Here is an 18,400-nt window from a genome sequence, read left to right on the forward strand (position 1 = left end):
AGAGGAGGAAGTTCTGCCATCATCTTGCAGAACTTTGCCTTCTGCATATTTCATCTGAACACCCATGTTGACAACCACGGCTTATCCAAGCACAAGCTAGCAATAACATATGTGGTCCAGTATGGGCTTTCAGCCAAAGCGAGGTGGAATGGTAACCAACTGTTTGGGGCTAGGAGGAACGGCTGCCAACCTGCGTTTCAGGCAGTACCATGACAAATGTGTAGACGCTTAATAAATTGCTGGAAAACAGCCTTCTTTTCAAGCCAGACTCTAGCTATTAGCATCCTCAATTTTTATTAACAAAATTACTCATTCCTTCTGCCTCACTGCTTAAAGCATTCAGTGCTCAATAGCCCAGATTATGCCTTCCTAGGCATCTTCCTGGGCTTCTATTTTTCCCACTTCAAAACAGTAGAAACATTACTTAACTTGATACACGTTTAATACATTTTAACGTTTTTACTATACTCCTTAGCAGTAGGAATTTGTACTGAATGTATTAAAGTAATGAGCCGTGAAAGTATTCCTGATTTCTCTGAGGTGTTTGTAAGGAAATGGACTGGTATGGCCTAGAGCACCTTAAACTCCCAATACTGGCTTCTAAAATGCTCAGCAAAGGCTCGAAATGATGAAATTGTAATTGAGAGCAGCAGAGGAAGATGCTTAAAATAACATGGGAAGCAGTTATCTGAAAATGTGGGTTTTCTTTCATATGAGTCTCAAGATGAAGATAACTCCTGATGCCAGTAATAAAAATATTGCCTTTTTACAGTAGCTCGACAGACAGCAAAAATCAGAATGGCAGTGGCTGTTCTTGCTGTAGCTACAGCTGCAAAATATTTTGCCCCTACTTCTCTTCTTGCTCATCATATTCTGAAATATTCTCCAGATGAGCAGAAGTTTCCAGTGCTTGCTTTTGCACCTTCAGGAGAGCAAGCTTTTGTTTTGCTTGTTTTAGGTGTGAGAAAAGTCTCGCTGGTTAGTTTTCATTTATATTGGCAGAAACAAGGTGAAACTCACAGCTTTGCTAACAAAGAGCTCTTGCCACAATCAAACAAAAAAGCGTAGCAAAATATGGTTAAACTTGTCATGGGTGTAATTCCTACCAGGAACTAATGCCTCTGCTTATCACTGGTGGGAAAGTTAAATCAGAAATTTAAAAAGCAGTTAAAGCCTTGAAGCTTACTTCCTGCTAGTTAGCACTGCTCTGGCTTTGTTGGTTTTCTTTCAGCAGGCCTTAATTAATCTAGTTCCCAGGTATCTGTACACATTTTCTCTGCCTATCTCAGTAAAAGCTGGATGAGGACAGAACCTGTAGGAATGAAAATGTAACACCACTCCTTTTCTCATCAAAAGAAACCCAGTCTTCACATACAGGAGAAAAATCATACACAGGAGAAAAATCATATGCAGCAGAAGCCAACAAATAGACGTACTTCCCATTATTTTTAGAGGTATCTTCAAGAAAACTGTATTTTAGGATTTCTGTTTGGAGACCAAAATTTATTTATTGAAAATATCAACACACCAAGAAAAAATGCTTTTCTGTAGACTAGTTTTATATCTCCCTAACATGTTCTAAACAAAAAGCAAGTTCTGGGGATGCAACACATCCTTTTATACCAAGATGAGAACTTTATAGTCTAGTGGGTCTATGCATGCATAAGCCATCTATTACCTTCCTACTTTATTAAAATAGGAAAACATGATAAAACCCAAACTGCTCACTAAGCAGCAGACCTAATGAAGCCTTATTACTTCTGAATTTGTTCCCCATTTCATACTGCAGTAGTCGTTTCTTTGCATGTGTCCCCGTGCTCCATGGAGCATCCTTTGTCCCCCATGAGTTCCCCACAGCACCTGAAGATTCTTCTAAGGTCACCTACTAATAGTCTTTGCCAGTCTGCATGGACCAGGGACAGCCCCACACCCTGGCTGGTGCAGAGGCACATGCCTGCTGACTGCCCAGAGCCTACACTGGCTCTTCTGCCCTGTGCCTCCTTAGAGGCATTAATAGGGTCTCTATTCTTACCCAGCCTGGATTTATACGGGTCAGAAATACTTGAGAGCTTCACCTTGGACTGAAAGCAGCAACTAAAAGCAGCTCAGCAAGGCAAGACACTCGCTGCCCGCAGTGCCACCCACATGGCTTTTTTGTGCTCAGCTTTAATTTGACTAGTTTGGGAATACCTGCTGTACTGCAGTCATAACTCTGATTACAGCAAATGTAGCCTTATAGAAGGCAGCCAAAAGAGCCAAAAATGAAGTGAGAAGAGAAACTCCTTTGCACATCACCAAATCAATTCCAAAAGCAGCATTCACAACGGCAGGCTGCGTGTGAAGCAGGCTGGAGTCCCTAGAGCTGAATTAAATATCACCGCAAAGAAATACCTTCTTCTTTCATACACATTTTGGTTTAAATGTGTAGTTTGATGCAAATGTTCATGTACTACAGTAGTCATATATATAAAGCACATTGCAGGTACTGTACAACTCCCAGGAACTTGTCCTTCTATATTTCCTGACTCTTGGGGGTTGCACATGCAGAAACACAACATTGAAGAACCCAGGTCCAATTATCAGAGCTGTCAGTCACAGTTTCCTTTCAGTAACTTTTTTTACTACTTTTTCTTCTTTTACATGTGATAATAAAGATTGCAATAACAATGCATGGCACATCATTTGATGGTATTATTGATAAATAACACAACTGTGCTTATTTTTGAGTCTGTAGTAGCAGTTAATAAAGAGATGTGGGGATACACTACATTAGCATTAGAAACACACTCTAAATACACAAAGGCAGTACTGTGCTTACTGAAAAACCACTGATGGTTGCAAAATAAAACCCCTCCTCTAAGGTAAATAATGGATGGAGTAAGTAACAGCCAGATGCAAGCAAGAAAAATACATTCAGCTGAGTTTTGAGAAGAACTGGGGTGGGGGAAGGAAGAAGACAGGAGAAACTTTCTGATTCAGGAAGGTACATTCAACTTACAGGGGCTTTTTGAAAGGTGAAAAGTTCCTGAAGCAGCAAGGAAATGCAGAAGGGGACAGATTTCACAAAGGCAGGTTCAAGGAAGGCTCTGGAGAACATATCAGACAACACCAGGGTTAGTAACGGAGGTAAATTTTTTTCCCCAATGGGCTGTCAAAGTCGCTGTTCTCAAATGTGATAGACAAGTGCCATCCTGATGGATGTCAAAGACTGCAGGAGTCTAAATGAGCAGGGAGTTGCTCAAACAAACAAACAACAGGAACCTTTATTTTGTAGTCAGAAATAATTATGGGAAATGTTAGTCTTTTAAACATACTGCTGCATTGCCATCCCACATGACTTTAACCGTAACTCAGAAGTTCACGCCTATTAGCTGAAGCTTTTTGGTCTGGAAACTCAGCTATAATTATTACACAAAAGCTCTTTCTCTAGGTCTCTTGCAGTTCTCAGATCCAATTGGCTGAAAGCCACCATGAGACCAAAGTTTCTTAGAGCATTTTTATACGTCCTTGTTTTATTAACCTTTCCTGACAAAAATGAACTAAAATTCTGAATGGAAACAGAATTTGTGTCCCTCTGTACTTAAAAGCAAACAAAAGAGACCAGGCTGTTCCTTAACTTTCCATGTAAAATGGTTTATGTCATTGCTCCATCTCAGCTGATTTACCTAGTCCTACTACAAGTGTTTTCCTAAAAGCAATAAACCCTTCCAATGCAAATATTTCCTTCCAGAGCTGTGACATAGCCCTGATATATATTTCCTGTTCAAAATAAACAAGTACTGAAAACAGCTTTTTACATCACTACAGCTTTTTACATCAGTGCAAATATAAACTAAGAACTAGCAATTACTTCTCAGATAATAGTTTTTCTCCAGAAAATATAATCTTCTGGAACAGATATATTCAGTAGATAATACTGGACAAATAGGTTTGATAAATGACCAGCTAAGTCTTACAGGCCAAAACTCTATTAAATATCACAATAAGCATAGCACAAGGATGTGATATGGTCAAACTGTGACTGAATATCATATCCATGGACAGTCTATGGATCATGGACTTCAAAGTTTTCTCTATATAAGCTTTGTCATTTTTTTCCTGCATTTTTTTAAAATCACATTGCTCAAAAGAATAGGGAGATTTGTAATACGCTTATCAACAGAGAGCCCCGGGGGAGTTTTTTTAAATTAATTTTTTCCCCCAAATCATTATTTCTGTAATTATTCAGCAGCTGTGGTAATTTTATCCAGTTCCTATTAATGAATTATTGTGGCAATATATTATAGGCTTAAAAACCAAACCAACTGCTACCACTTTCCAACAAGTTTCTCAGGCCTCTTGACAGGTCTAAATGTTTCTGGAATAAACTTAAATTTTTCAAATGTTAGGACTGTGAGAACCAAGAGTGTTTTGCACAGCAAAGGTGCTGTGGGATTGCAGCTTTATAACCAAGCGGGACCCTGAAATCTGACATCAGCTTTCAAAACCACACTCATCAGCACCTTTGATCTTGTTATTGGGAATATGACTAGAAGCATAACGCACCCTCCAACCAACAAGAATGGGTCAGATTTACTTACTTATATTGAAACAGAGCAAAACACCAAATATGACTACTTCCACAGCACTAGCAGTGTCAGGCACACGGTGGCTCAGTCAGCAGCAGCTCCCTAACTCTGCTTTGAGGCTAGCAGTTTTGAGACTGAGTCTATGAAGAGCAAAACGCAGCTCTGAGGTTTCTTTACTATCTCTGAGGTTTTAGCCATAGAGCTATAGACGTAATATATAGGCATCACCTGGTGCAAATGACAATCAGAAGCTCAGAAAGTTGCCTATTGTCATCTTGGGAGCCACTGGTACAGCATTACACTTTGCTCTTTCTACTTGACTGTGATGACACAAGCATAAGACTGGATTCATCTGACCAATTTTAGACTTCTAAGTGCTTCTGAGTGTGATTTATCCCAGGAGAGAGATCAAACTATATCCAACACCTATTTTACTTCATCAACTCTATTATGAGTCAAGGGTGCTTAGCTGAGACACGGACACCTGCATTGTTGATGGTTTCAGTTAGGAATCCAGCAGGTATCTCATCATCTACTTTCTCTCTAGCTGCATGTCTCAAAAAAAAGTGCACAGGGAAAATGATATTAATAAATCCCAAAGCAAGGCAATCCATTTGTGAAGTACCATGGGATTGATGTGAACAGACTGGAAACCACAACTTCAGGGCTCATAACTCACAAGATAACCAGATACTTCAGATGTTTCTGTTCCCTTGAAGGAGAAGCCATGTCTGTGATTACAAAAAAAAATGCTTTAAATGTCCAGCTGTTTTACACTCCTCATTAAAATTCACCCAGCTACCACATATTCCAAAGCACAGGAACAGACACACATTTACTAAGATATATTTACACTGATCTGACCCAAATCAATGCTACTCGTTCAGGATCAAATTCCATCCCAATGTGAGCAGCCAAAAAGAGAGCTAAATTTTCAACACAAAGTGCTGCCAGACTCCTATTTTGAGAATTCAAATATCATTTAAGAATCATGCTGCTTTTATGCAGCAAGCACAAGTCTACTCCTTGAGATTTATTCTCCCATTTCACGGGGAAGAGCTGTATGGCCTACTGCACTCTGCCTTCTAAGAAGATATGCTGCAAACATGGCTGGATGACCACTTTCTCAAGTTGTGTGGACCAACTCTCAACAGCTACGTGTCAAGCACGGCCAGATAGTTGAAGGCATTTAAGCATTGCAAGGCCTAAACAAGTAAGGAGCTAACATCACATTACTCAGAGAGCCATCTCTTCTTCACAGCACCGTCCCCAAAAGAAACAAAGCCTAAGTTCCCAAATGACTTTGGACATGGAGTCCCAGCCTAGCACTGGACATTTTAGCCACTGAAACAACTTGTTGAAGGTTCCACGCCAAACTAGAGCTCTTGCCTTTTCTGCATTCCCCTGGGGGAACTGCTACAGCCAGGAGGGTATACAGATAAGACATACCACTGAGAGACTTAGCTATGTCTTACTCTGTTTTGTAGGTATAGCCTCAGGATCACAAAGGTAGGACTCCAACTCCTCCTTTAAACAGAAGGGATATTTACAGCCTTTGAAAAACCTAGTCTTCATTGCCTGAAACCCTACAGCAAGATTGCTTGCCATCTGCCTAATTAAATTGACCATTTGTCCCTATTAGAGGCAGCTGTGCTACTTAAAGCAATTAATGTGGCACAGGAGGGAAGTGACATTTTTGGTTTGGGAAGAGACTGTTTGCAGCACTAACAGCATTGAAACATTCATGATTATGAAGAAGTGACATTCTTAAGTACATAACGAAAAAAGGTATTCACCAAGCATGAGCCCTTTCAGAAGTTCAAATTAAAGGAATGTGTTTCCTTAAAGATATCCTTCATTCCTGTTGAGGAGATTTGCACCAAATAAAAGAATTGTGTCTCTGACAATGCAAAGCATTCATAGTCACTGGCCACAGTTTTACAGCATACGGATTTGCCTTTTGATATAGGACATCTGTGAGCTCGCAACAGTAATAAATCTGAGTGTTAGCAGAGATAATTTTCCAAGTTTTAGGTCAAATGCTATCAAATTTAACTAATCAGCTCATTAAGATAAAACAAAGCCCTTTTCTCATTAGCTTTCTGATTAGTTGCAGGGTTCCAGGACCTGGGACATAGTAAATAAGTTCCTTTTTTCCTGTAGCATAGTGTGAATGCTTAATGCCCACTGGTTATCCTTATAAATCATATACAGGGAAATCACTGCTTGAGCCCTTGCTAGAGGAGGGGAATGTGATGATTTCAGCATGTTTCAAAGAGACATTCCTAAAATAGCTAACTGTTCTGTAATTTTATCACAGTATAAGGCCTGAGCTTAGTGGTTAGGTTCCCTGATCTCCAACCGTCCTGGTTTTGATCTTGTGAGACTTCAAGCTATGCAGTGACAGGCTGTTGAGCTGGGTACTTTGAGAGTAGTGGTATTTGTGCTTTAGAGGTGGCAGCCTTCCCTATGAGCAAACATGAAAAATGGGCTGCAGCCTTGCAGAGCTTTGCCACAGAAAACTCTGTCCTCTTGTTGGGCACAGAGTGCAGCGTCCACAGGCACAGCCCTTTGCAGGTATAAGACATGAGAACGAAAGAGTTTGGGGAGAGGTAAAAGAGTCACTGTTATAGGAAGAGGGACTTGAGTATGCTCCAGAATGGTTGGAAGAGCTCCAACAAATAAAATTCGGTAGAGCTGTATGTCGCATATCAGGTCTTGTGCTGGCATAGCTGTAAGGAAGATACAAAAAAAAAATTTACCTTCCTTTAATAAGTTTCACAAAATGTGTTCTTATTTTAGAGTCTACATATCGTCACCAAGCTACCATTGATGATGAAGTGGTTTCCATGGAGATACTAGATACAGCTGGTCAGGTGCGTGGGTACATGTACTATTATCCAATACCTTGGCTTAGATAGACAGCAGGGAAGGGGAGTGTGGTTGTGACAGCAGTGCGGTGGGTGGCAGGTGTGCTCCACTTCTGGCACAGAAGCTTGCTTCTGAGCAGAGCCCCCCCTCCACCACCATCGCCTTACTGCTGGACCCAGCACGCTGGATCCAGACCCTTCTGCAAGGGACCCTCCTTAGAGTTTTCGAACACTGGAAGAACAAACAAGTCAGGGTTTACTCTGGGATTAAAATGATTTTGTTCTCATTCCTTGATTCAGGGCCAACCCAACAACATGTTGTTATTATTACACACAAAGTTACAGTTTTTTTCTACAGTCAAGTGCTGAGGCTTTACAACCTCAGTCAATGATCCCCACCAAAGTGAAGAACAGTTTTGTCATAGTCAGGTCTCCCTTCCTTTCAAAACATATCAGGTGCTCATGCTGCACAGTCCTATGCAGTTTGAGTGCTGGGTAAGATTCAACAAAGACCCTCTTCCAATTGTCTGCTACCAGCCTGTCCACAGGCAGCCCATGGCACCTTGGTAGAGTAGATCTCCTATGCTACATGATAAAAGAGGTGATGTGCGTAAAGTATAATAAAGTAGAGCAGATGTACATGGCTTTGTAGGTTTTGGAGGACCAACATCTGTCTGAAGGCCTGGTGTCTTCTTCATAAATCAAATTCCTAAGGCTGGTGTCTGTCTTTTCGAAACAGGAGGATGCTATTCAGAAAGAAGGACACGTGCGATGGGGTGAAGGCTTCGTGCTGGTTTATGACATCACGGACAGAGGCAGCTTTGAGGAAGTGCTGCCACTTAAGAACTTGTTGGATGAAGTTAAAAAACCCAAAAATGTCACCCTGATCCTGGTGGGAAACAAAGCAGACTTGGATCACTCCAGGCAGGTCAGCACAGAGGAAGGTGAAAAGCTGGCCACAGAACTAGCATGTGCTTTTTATGAGTGCTCTGCTTGCACAGGAGAGGGCAACATTATGGAGGCCTTCTATGAGCTCTGTCGTGAGGTACGGCGTCGAAAGATGGTCCAGGGCAAGACACGGAGACGAAGCTCCACCACCCACGTCAAGCAAGCAATTAATAAGATGCTTACCAAAATCAGCAGCTAAAAAGAGCTGTACTAAGCTAAAGAAGCATTTTAGAGCATATTAGCTTGGAGTAGGGATGAGGCAGGCAGAGCACATTTAATTAAAAATGGTCAAAGCTTTGCAATTAAAATAAATAGAAAAGACAAACCACAACGCTTTTTTGAGTAACCTGGGGTCAGACTTTTTTCCTGTTTTGAAACACATTTAGCCACACTGCTTCTGGCTAATGTGGAAAAAAAAAAGAAAAAAAAAAAAAAAAAAGCAAACTCCAAAGGACCAGATGATTGTGGGGATTGGCACTGACAGAGCATCTTCTGCTTCTACAAGGCTGGCTCCAATCCCCTGCAAGTCAGTAGTGCCTAAACATCATTTCTGGCCAGCCAGCTGCTCAGTAGCCATTGGAGATTAAGATTCAGCCCTCAGTCCATCAACAACCGTCACAACCAGTGTTCTCAAGGACTGAATACACATAGAGGCTGCTGTGTTGTACCAGAAAATTCATCTGACACCTTTCACCAGCTCTAAATTGGTGCATTGTGTGCTTTTACTCCAAACTGTCCTTCCTTGTTATTTTTGTCAAATCTATGAATGCTGATGTTCACAGCAAGGTACGCAAAAAATATAGGAAAGGTCTATTTCATGGAGTCTTTAGCCAGCAAGACACACATTTCAACAGAGCTGAAGTTCAGCTGCCTTTCCAGATCCTCTGAAACTGCAGAATTCGTCAAGAAATAATCAGCTAGTCCAGTGGCATTTCAGCATTTCCCCCTGAAAGTGCAGTACTGTGCTTGGGGAAATGGAGTGTATGTGTTGGGAAATCAAACTTAAAAAATAACCATATTACCATTGATTTAGTTATGGGTAGCTTTTAGCTTTTGTTTGCATTTTTGTTTTTGTCTCCTCTTACTCTACCTTACACCGAAGAAGAACTGAATCCATGGGAAGGCAAGTATTTAAAGTCTAAGACCAAATGTAAATCAGATGTGAATGGCCTCCACCATATCAAAAGGCCATAAGTTCCAGTTGTTTAAACTTCCAGATGTTGCTTGAAGCACTCTGTGGTTTAAACCAGCACAGGTTTTTTGTGACTCTTATCTGGCACATTGAAGTGAAAGTGCATTTTATCAGATTTTTACGCCTGCGATAAAAAGTGTCCAGTTTTTTCTCCTCCTTCCTCCTCCCTCATGCATCTCATTTAAGCCAGCTGTCAAGTTTTGCCTCCGGTCTACTTGTATGCTAAGAGATGCAAGAACCAAGACTGGAAGATTTTCATTCAGATTGTGCTGGTGTCCCACCAGTTGTGTTGCATCCCTTCAGACAGCATGGTGTGCAGCTCAGACTGGCATCATGTAGAACCACAGCCAAAGGCTGGAATGACAAATGGGAATATTAGCAGTATTCTCCTTTGAGGACCAGCCCACTTGTAGCAACTAGTTACAACTTCATTCTCCACTGCTTTGTACTTCATATGGTTATTTGCCTCTCTGAGGAAGTAACACCAAAAGGCTATCAAACACAAATTACCACAGATGTAGGAGAGTGAGGATATCTGGTTGGGTAGCACTTTATAGAGTTATAGGTAGCCATATAAGTGGTGGAACAGGCTGGAGAATCAAGCCCTGTCAACAGAGAAAAGTCCCAAGTCAGGACTTTTTTCAAAAGGATTGGCTTAAAGATACTTTACCACAGTACATTTTTTTTAAACATTCTCATCTAGCCAACCAGCATCAAAGATCATCACATTCAGATGTGTATTTTATTTGTGCTGTTGTTTGTTCTCTCTGTTTCCACTATTCTAGATAGTGAAAACTCATTTCACTCTTCTGGAATCAATGTCTATATTTCGGTCCTCATATTCAGGTATGTTGCCATACATCAGCTAGGCGCACTGCAATGGAAACCTCACCATGTGCTTCTGGGCAGGGGGTTCCTGCAACAGGTGATATCACTATCTCTGTGACACACCTGTTCCCAAACTATTCATTATATCACTAAATTTAAAAAAAAAAAAAAAAAAAAAAAAAAAAAAAAAAAAAAAAAAATTAGTAATGCAGAATCAATGAGTGTAAAAGAAAGAGCTAGTGCCTGTGCATGCACCAGTAGTCACTAGCTGAAAGTCTGAACCTGCAGCCATGTATGTTACATTAGGAGCCGGAGTGAGCATTTGCAAGTTGAGGACTAAGTCATTCTGTTATCTTTCAAATCAGTGCTGTTGCACGAATCTGAAGTAAACAAAATCCTTACCTGCAATCCCATGGCAACATAGCTGAGAGGAAAGTCTTTATATTGGTATGCTAAGCAATTGATTTATCCCTCTCTAAGACAACTTCAACAGTTCTTTTCTCTGAAAACCTTTCTTGGGGTTCAGACCTGAGGTGCATTTAAAATGCAAAAAGGTAATATATGAATGATAAGAGAAAATAATCATATTCATATTAGGATAGTTGAAAGGAAGGAGAGGCTAAGCTGTGCCCCTCATACTTTCCAAAAGAATTCCAGCCAATTATATCTTCTTTTATAATGTCTGCATGGAGAAATTACAAAATCCTGGTGAAAGAAAATGTTCCACTGTGCAAACATGACTTGTTATATAAAGAACCTCTAATAAAAATAGTACCATTCCTTTGCAAAGACTGAATTTGGAAACTGCCAAACATGATAAACACCCGGTCAAAAAGGAGGCTGCTATTTTGTGACCTTTCCTCCCACACAAACACAAATTTTACTTAATTGCTCATTAATTTTTTTTTCCTCGGTGTAATGGGCTGCTCATCAAGCCAGTTATAGTATATTATAATCTGTTGATACATATTACATAGTATTAAATGCAATCTGATTTACTGTTGCTCACAAAGTTGCAACATATTATTGGCTATGCTATAAATGTGTCATATTTCTACAATGTGCAAATTGAGCCAAAAAGTGCCCAAGCATTGAAAAGGCCAAATGCAACATGGACCCACATTCAGTAGCCTTTCCGCAGCAGGCATCAACAGTTTAAATTCTGTTTCTACTGCTGCTATTTAAATGTACGTGTATGACATTAACATTAAATTTCTCTCCTCTGCCCGTTGTCATTTCGTCAGAGAGAGGTTGCGAAGGACAATAAACAAAAAGGGGGAGGAAAGGTGAAATGGATACTTGTTACCTACAACAAGTTGATTGTCATTTATGAAGTTTTTAAGTATTTATCTTCAATTGATGAAGAGTTAGTCATGCCCACGCTGCAAGACCTGGATCAGGAACCAAGACTTCCCTAGAACTTTGAGAATCTTCATATCTGGGGGTTCGGTGCAACCATGGATGGAAGTGAGGATCAGCCACTGGGTTTGCACCTGGATCCAGACAAGTTGTCCCCAAACCTGGGGATAGTTGCATCTGGCAGTTTGCTACAAGGCTAGTTGATTTTTATATATATAATGATCTGTATGCATTTTTACATTCAAAATATGAAAGCTTGTGCTTGTAGATAATATATAAGAAAAAAATAAAAATAAAAATAAAAATAAAAAAAATAAAAAAAATAGTGCGCTCTGTACTGAACTCTTACTCATTGATCTTCTGTTAGTTGTCTCTGAAGTGTTGTCTTCCAGCTTTTAAGGGGCCAGTTCCAGGAGTCCTGATTCAGTTATTATTAAATCTTTATCTAAGGAAACCAAACAGTGAAATTTGCCTGAATAAGCACTTCAGCATTTGGATCAGTTTATTTGAAATTACTTGGCTGCTAGGCCTGGAATCAAGAGGTCAGGCAGCATCTACAGTGAAGCACAGAACCGAATGTCCTTGCTGAGTATCTCAAGGCTGATCAAAAAAGGTACACTGCCAGGGTTATTAAATGACCTCAGTGAAACCCACCACCCAAACTCTGTCCTGCCAACTAAGTGACATGGATCTTGATCCCAAGCTTCTCAGGTGATGTCCTGGGCTAAGCGGTCTGGGAGATTTATGTCAGCAATTTGGACAGAGACAAGTTTTCACCTGCTGCCAGCTATGCCCATTTTCCAAGGATAATGCGCTGTTGTTCTGAAGAGAAGGTATATTACATGTACCTTATGTAAGGTACATTATATCAATGGTAAACAATCAATCATACATAGTGTGGGTATTAAGCTCTAACAGAGGAAGCTTCATCACAGAAGAGGGGAACCAGCTGTAATCCACTCTCCTGTTTTCCTCCAAACCTGGGCCAACCAAGTAACCCAAAGCGTGATCATAAATAGCTGAATGGCAGCTGAATGCCACCTCTGGCAGAGCACTGCGTGAAATCTGGGTGCAGGATCTATGCTGTGAGGTGAAACCTCCCAAAACCAGGTGAGGCATCCTTCCACTCACTGTCTGCCTCTGTAGCACTGCAAAGCAGCTTTGAGTTGGGTCAAGCTGCACTATAACTTTCTCCAGTCGAAAGAATGCCCCCTGCAAAATAAGTAGCTGCAGTCATAAAGGCTATGTATAAACAGTGTTTGGGGTTCCTTTTATCTATCTCTTTAATGGATCAATCCATTTGCATATCTTGAAAAGAAAAAAGATAGAGGTTTTAATTAAAAAAGGCTCCTTGGCATATTGATGTATCTGCCTTTATGTTCTTTGAAAATTGAAACATATAATGAAAGCAGTGTCATCTTAGAAACTCTGATGTTACGCACTTTACTTCCATTACAGATGCCAGGCACTAATTACCGGAGAGTTATGAACATGCAGAGCAGTGGCTTGTCGTCCTGTGCTTCGCAAGGTTACTAGGAGGCAATAAAGATGGCTTGTGTGAGGCCAGTTCAGTCTGGTTTCTGTAAACACAGTTCCACATGAGGAAAACTATTATTGCAGCTCGCAGCAGAAGGAGCCAGGCTAAGTTCCCAGAGTGGGACTCCCCTGACTCCAGAGGGGTTATGCATGGGACAGGTAAAGCCCCTTGTTCACAGCCTTGGTAGCCAACATGTGGAGAAAACACTCCAAAAGCCAACCTCTCTCATGTGCTTGAAGGATCTCTCCTCCATTTTTAGTTTGAAGTAGACTGGCAGGAAAGTGGGAGGTAAGTTTACACTACTGACTGTCATCTAATACATCAGAGAATTTGATGGGAATTTTGTCTTTTGCCTTTTTGGACTAGGCTCTCTCACCGTCACTTGATTCCCCAAAGAAGTATTTGTCTTTTCCCACTGCTATTTTCTTAAAATAAGTTAAGTTGTGGAGTTTGGGTTCCGTGGCAGGTGTCAATATACTCTGATATCATCCAGGGATATTTTATGGGCAAAGAGGCTGTTATCACTTCTTGGAAGTCCCTCTCACAGGAATGCAGAATTTACAAATGCTTCTGGATGTAAATTCTTAACACTGAACGTGGCTGATCTGAAGAGCTGGAAATCAATTTTTTTCTATAACGGATCATCTAATAATTATAGTACGGGCCCCTTTGTCAAGTACCACAGTCCTAAACCAGACTGAAACATTCTGTATCACTATGAGCAGCTACATCCTACTGTGAAATATTAACATCCAGAATAATAAAAATGAAAACAATTTGTAGGCAGACCTCAAATTATACCTCACAGACCAAACTTACACTTTTTTTTTTTTTTTTTTTTTTTTAATTTTATTTATGTAGTACCTGGAATTTACAGAACCTCAGTTCAAAATCCATTAAGTTCTAGTTACTAAGAATACATCAGTAAAGTAAAAATTAATGTTTTATTATCAAACTACTTTGTCATGGTTTAACTCCATCCTGCTGCTTCTAGCCTAGTCAAAGCTGTCGTTGCTACAAGGAATAGCAAGAAGACACAGAAGGAACTTTTGACAGGAAAAAAATCCAAATAAAAAAACCAATAAATAACTCCAAAGGGACATAACCTAAGTAAAGGTGGAATTCCCATTTTCCCGAAAAGCAATTGCAAGATTTTATACATTAACACTGGCACACAGGCGATCTGACGAAAGAAGTAATTGGAAAAAGTTGAATATTTTAAGGTTTTGACTTGAGTTTGTTTCTTTCTTGCAAATCTAACTGAAAAGAAATAAAATTATTATTGTGCAACAGACCTTAGGGCTGGAATTTGTAATTAATGCCAGGTTTCTGATATCCAGCTTTTAATAAAGTTTCTGGATTGTTCAGTATTTCAGGCTTTGTTTTTAAGTTATGGAAAACAGGTATCTCAATAACTTTACTCAGTGTTATCCCAGCTATACTATTCATGATTCTTTTTAAACAGAATTAGCTGCAAATAGAGGAATGTGACACTTTTCTCAGGAATTCAAAAGCATTCTCCCTGAAATCTTAACAGCTGAAACATGATAAAAGAGTATATCAAGTAACGCCAGCACCATATTGGAGCAAAAAGCTCCCAGATTCTGTACAAGTTTTCACAGATCACTGCCACTACAATATTTTCCCCCAAAACTTTCAACTGAGTATGAGATCTCAGGATTGCCACATCCAAAAGCATGTGCCTTTAAAACTTGAACTAAGTAAGTAAAGTTTTCTGGTGGCAATAAGAAGCTCATGTCATGGAGAGGGTTCATTGCTGTGGGGAGACATGATCTCTCACACACACACAGATCTGGCATGCTATATCAACATTTGCAAGCAGATTTAATTTCATTCTCCTGGGGCTGAGCTGATCGTAACTTTTGCAAGTGAGAACTGCATAATTTTTGAACCAAATCTGAAGTCCAAGAAAATCAGTTGCCTACCTAGGAATCTCTCACAGCAGCCATTCCTCAACTTCAAAGAGCAGCTGTAGAGCAATGAGCAAGGTCACATAAAAGCCAGAGAAAACATCAAAATAATCTCCTCAAACCTCTTTTTTTTTTTTCTTTTTAGTAACGGAGGACACTGGGCATAGAAAAGGTAAATCAGTTGTCCAAAGTCATCACAGTGGCATGTGAAATGCCACAGCAATAGAACAAATCCTCTGAGTCACTGATTTCTGCTTTCAAAAATCCAGAAAATTCATTTGAAGCTTTCAGTTCTATTCAGCTTCTGCTTGAAAAAAAGGGAAAGGGAAAGAGAAAGGAGAAAGACCCAGTTTAAAAAAAAAAAAAAAAAAAAAAAAAAAAAATCCAAACAAGTTTCTTTTTGTTCTTAGGGTTTCTTTGTGCAGAGCTTTCTGTAGTTCGGTAGTTCCTCACACAAGCATTTGCTAGAACACTGAACACTGACACTTGGTGTCCATAAATTTTGTATCTCCTAAGGACAGATACAATCTCAACCACGTTCATGTAAACATTCAACTCAATTCAGTATGAATCTGGGATAGAAGTTTATATCTACTTCAGTCCAAATTATTTCACTTTTGCACTCTGAAAGCAGAGCATATTTCCCCTCTTTAGAATAGAATTCAATGCCAAAGCAGTGAGTGTTATTAACAATATTAAATATGTATATTTTATTCTGCCAAAATTTAATGGAGTTTAACCGAAATCCATAAACAAAAGAAAGATATGTCTGCATGAACTGAAAAGAGCAAAACAATGTTGGATATGTTCTATAAATACTAAATTTCTTTTAATAGACCCATGAGTTGCCTTTTGCTTCTTTTCTCTGTTTTTCAGTATTTGAAATAACGACAATAAATGCAAAAAGCCTGCAACTTCCTTTATGGACTTTCAAGGACTGTATTTCTCTGGTGCGGGGTTAAAACATTCAAGCTTTATAACTCAATAGGAAACATATCAGGAATGACATCAGAAATGATAAAAAGTTATTTTAGAGAGGGAGAAAGGTAGGGGGGAGAGAGATCTTCAGACTTCCTAGAAAAGAAGCTAATTAAAGCTCTCTGAAGGACTCTGACATTTATATATAGTGGTGAGCTATTAAGTGAGGTCTAATCTCAGATTCTTTTGAAATAATTATTACTGCAGGGAGGAAAGAAGAGATGGGTGAGATGGCACATTTTGGTAACAGGCCATCAGGTCATCACTTCTTGGCTAGGTTTGTCATCATTCTGAAGCAGAGTTAGTTACTGGTTTCAGACAATTTTCCCAATAAAGCTACAGCCACTCCAATTTTTGCAGGCTGATGTCAGTAGAAAAAAAAGCTGGAGACTGAAAGATCACAGTGTTTAATCTACCTGTATAGCCCTTGAGCATTTCTTGGGTTATTAGAGACGGCTGCAGACAGAAATCCAGAAGGTACTGAACGCATCCATAATGGGATAGGCATGATGTTCTGCCACACTTCACCCATGTGTTGGGCCAAAGTTTTCACCACCAAATCTTGAGCTGTTTTAATGTCTTTATCCTCTTCAAGGAAAAACCTGAAAAATGTTGATGTGAAAAGTTAGTGATTTGAGGGTGGGTTTGCTTTTGTTTTAAAATTGAAACATTTAGAAAACATTTACAAAAGACAATCCCCAAAACACTTTAATTTAGATATTACTGTGATGAGATCAGTGAAAATATCTAGATAGCTGCTTAAGACAGCTATTTCTCACAAATATGTTAAAAAGAAAATAGCTCTGGGACAGCCATTCCAACCATTTTTGTGAGCTCACACACAGTTTGGTATACTCTGTAGTTCTCTACTGTTAACTTCTCATCAGTAGGCCTCTTACTCTCAGACATTCTCATGGACTCCCATAAACCTTCATTAAAACAAGTTGCTATATTAAGATATAGTTGCAGAGAGCATGTCATGATGTCACAGATCATGTGAGTAGTCTGAGGTTACTAACTGCTGGTCTAGCCTGTTTTCTGTATTCAAATACGAGTAAAGGGAACAATAATTATCGTGTCAAGAAAAAAAGTAATTTAAAAATTTTTCAATATTTATTTTCTGTTTTAAGAGTCTGAGGATTAAGACATTTGTTGTTGAGTTTGTTGTGGGTTTTTTTGTTAGTATACTGAAATGACTCCTTTAAGGTAAAAGAGGCTGTGGAGATTTGTTGAATTAGATTCAACTCAACTTGTAGGAAGGCTAAATGAAATACAGAGGTCAGAGCCAACATAATGCACTGACAGCTCATAGTATTCTCTCAGTGACCAGGAGGAAAAAGCAGTGTGTAGTTCAGTACCCACGCTTCCAAAGCAGTCACTGTATTTCAGACGGAAACTTGCCACGTGCTTTGGGTTCCATGAGTTGTTCCTTCTGCCTGTCTAGCCCACTTCTCAAGTCAGAAAATAATGTCTATATTGTCCAGAGCTCATTCACATCCATTCACACATTTGAAAGTCTGTTTCCCATTTAGATGACACAGAGATCCTTAAGGCTCTCTCCTGCTCTGCACTTACTTGGGGTTCCAGCGGGGAAATAGTTGCTGACCTCTCCATCACCCTCCTCAGATTACATGGTGTTGCCTTCTGTTAACACGGCTGAGGCTGAGCACCCCACGTCACTAGTCATTGAGGAAGGGGTGGAACAGCACCCTGAGGCTCCCTGAGCCTCCAGAAAGAGATTTCAGACAACTACTCGCTGTATCTCAAAGAAAAGTTCTAATACAAATGCTTTCTGGGAAGCGAACACACCACCTCGGTGGGGTTTGCAAGCCTCAGATCTGCATCATGACGGGGCTTTCATGTGGCTTGACGAGACATGTTCTTGGCCACACCACTCAGCTGACCAACAACTCCAGCTGCAGATGATGTCTCTTAATCTATCATCTGTGCATGATTTACAGCCACAGCATGCGTTTCAACTTAGAGGCAGAAAGGCTATGCACTTTTCACACATGGTTCTTCATGGATTTGTTCCAGTTGCTTCTGTGACCCAGTCTGAACTTTGAACACAAAAAGCACAAAAAGCATGGTGTTTTCAACATGCAATTATTGTGGCTATCAAGTTCCAGGAAGGAAATAAGCTGCTTCTAATTACATGAAGAGAATGCGTACCAATGGCAGACTTTGGT

General features: G+C 39.9%; 1 protein-coding gene across 1 annotated transcript in view; it reads left to right on the forward strand.

The window, feature by feature from the left end:
* Nucleotides 1–12,014, forward strand: part of RERG (RAS like estrogen regulated growth inhibitor) — a 110,504-nt gene extending 98,490 nt beyond the window's left edge. Inside the window, exons 4-5 of the mRNA XM_049822366.1 lie at nt 7,371–7,444; nt 8,178–12,014. Of these exons, the coding sequence (XP_049678323.1) occupies nt 7,371–7,444; nt 8,178–8,585 (482 nt within the window). The 3' untranslated portion in view covers nt 8,586–12,014. The remainder of the gene's footprint in view (nt 1–7,370; nt 7,445–8,177) is intronic.
* Nucleotides 12,015–18,400: the final 6,386 nt, after the last annotated feature.

The sequence above is a fragment of the Accipiter gentilis genome, chromosome 18 (assembly GCF_929443795.1).
Source record: "Accipiter gentilis chromosome 18, bAccGen1.1, whole genome shotgun sequence".
NCBI classification, from domain to species: Eukaryota; Metazoa; Chordata; class Aves; order Accipitriformes; family Accipitridae; genus Astur; species Astur gentilis.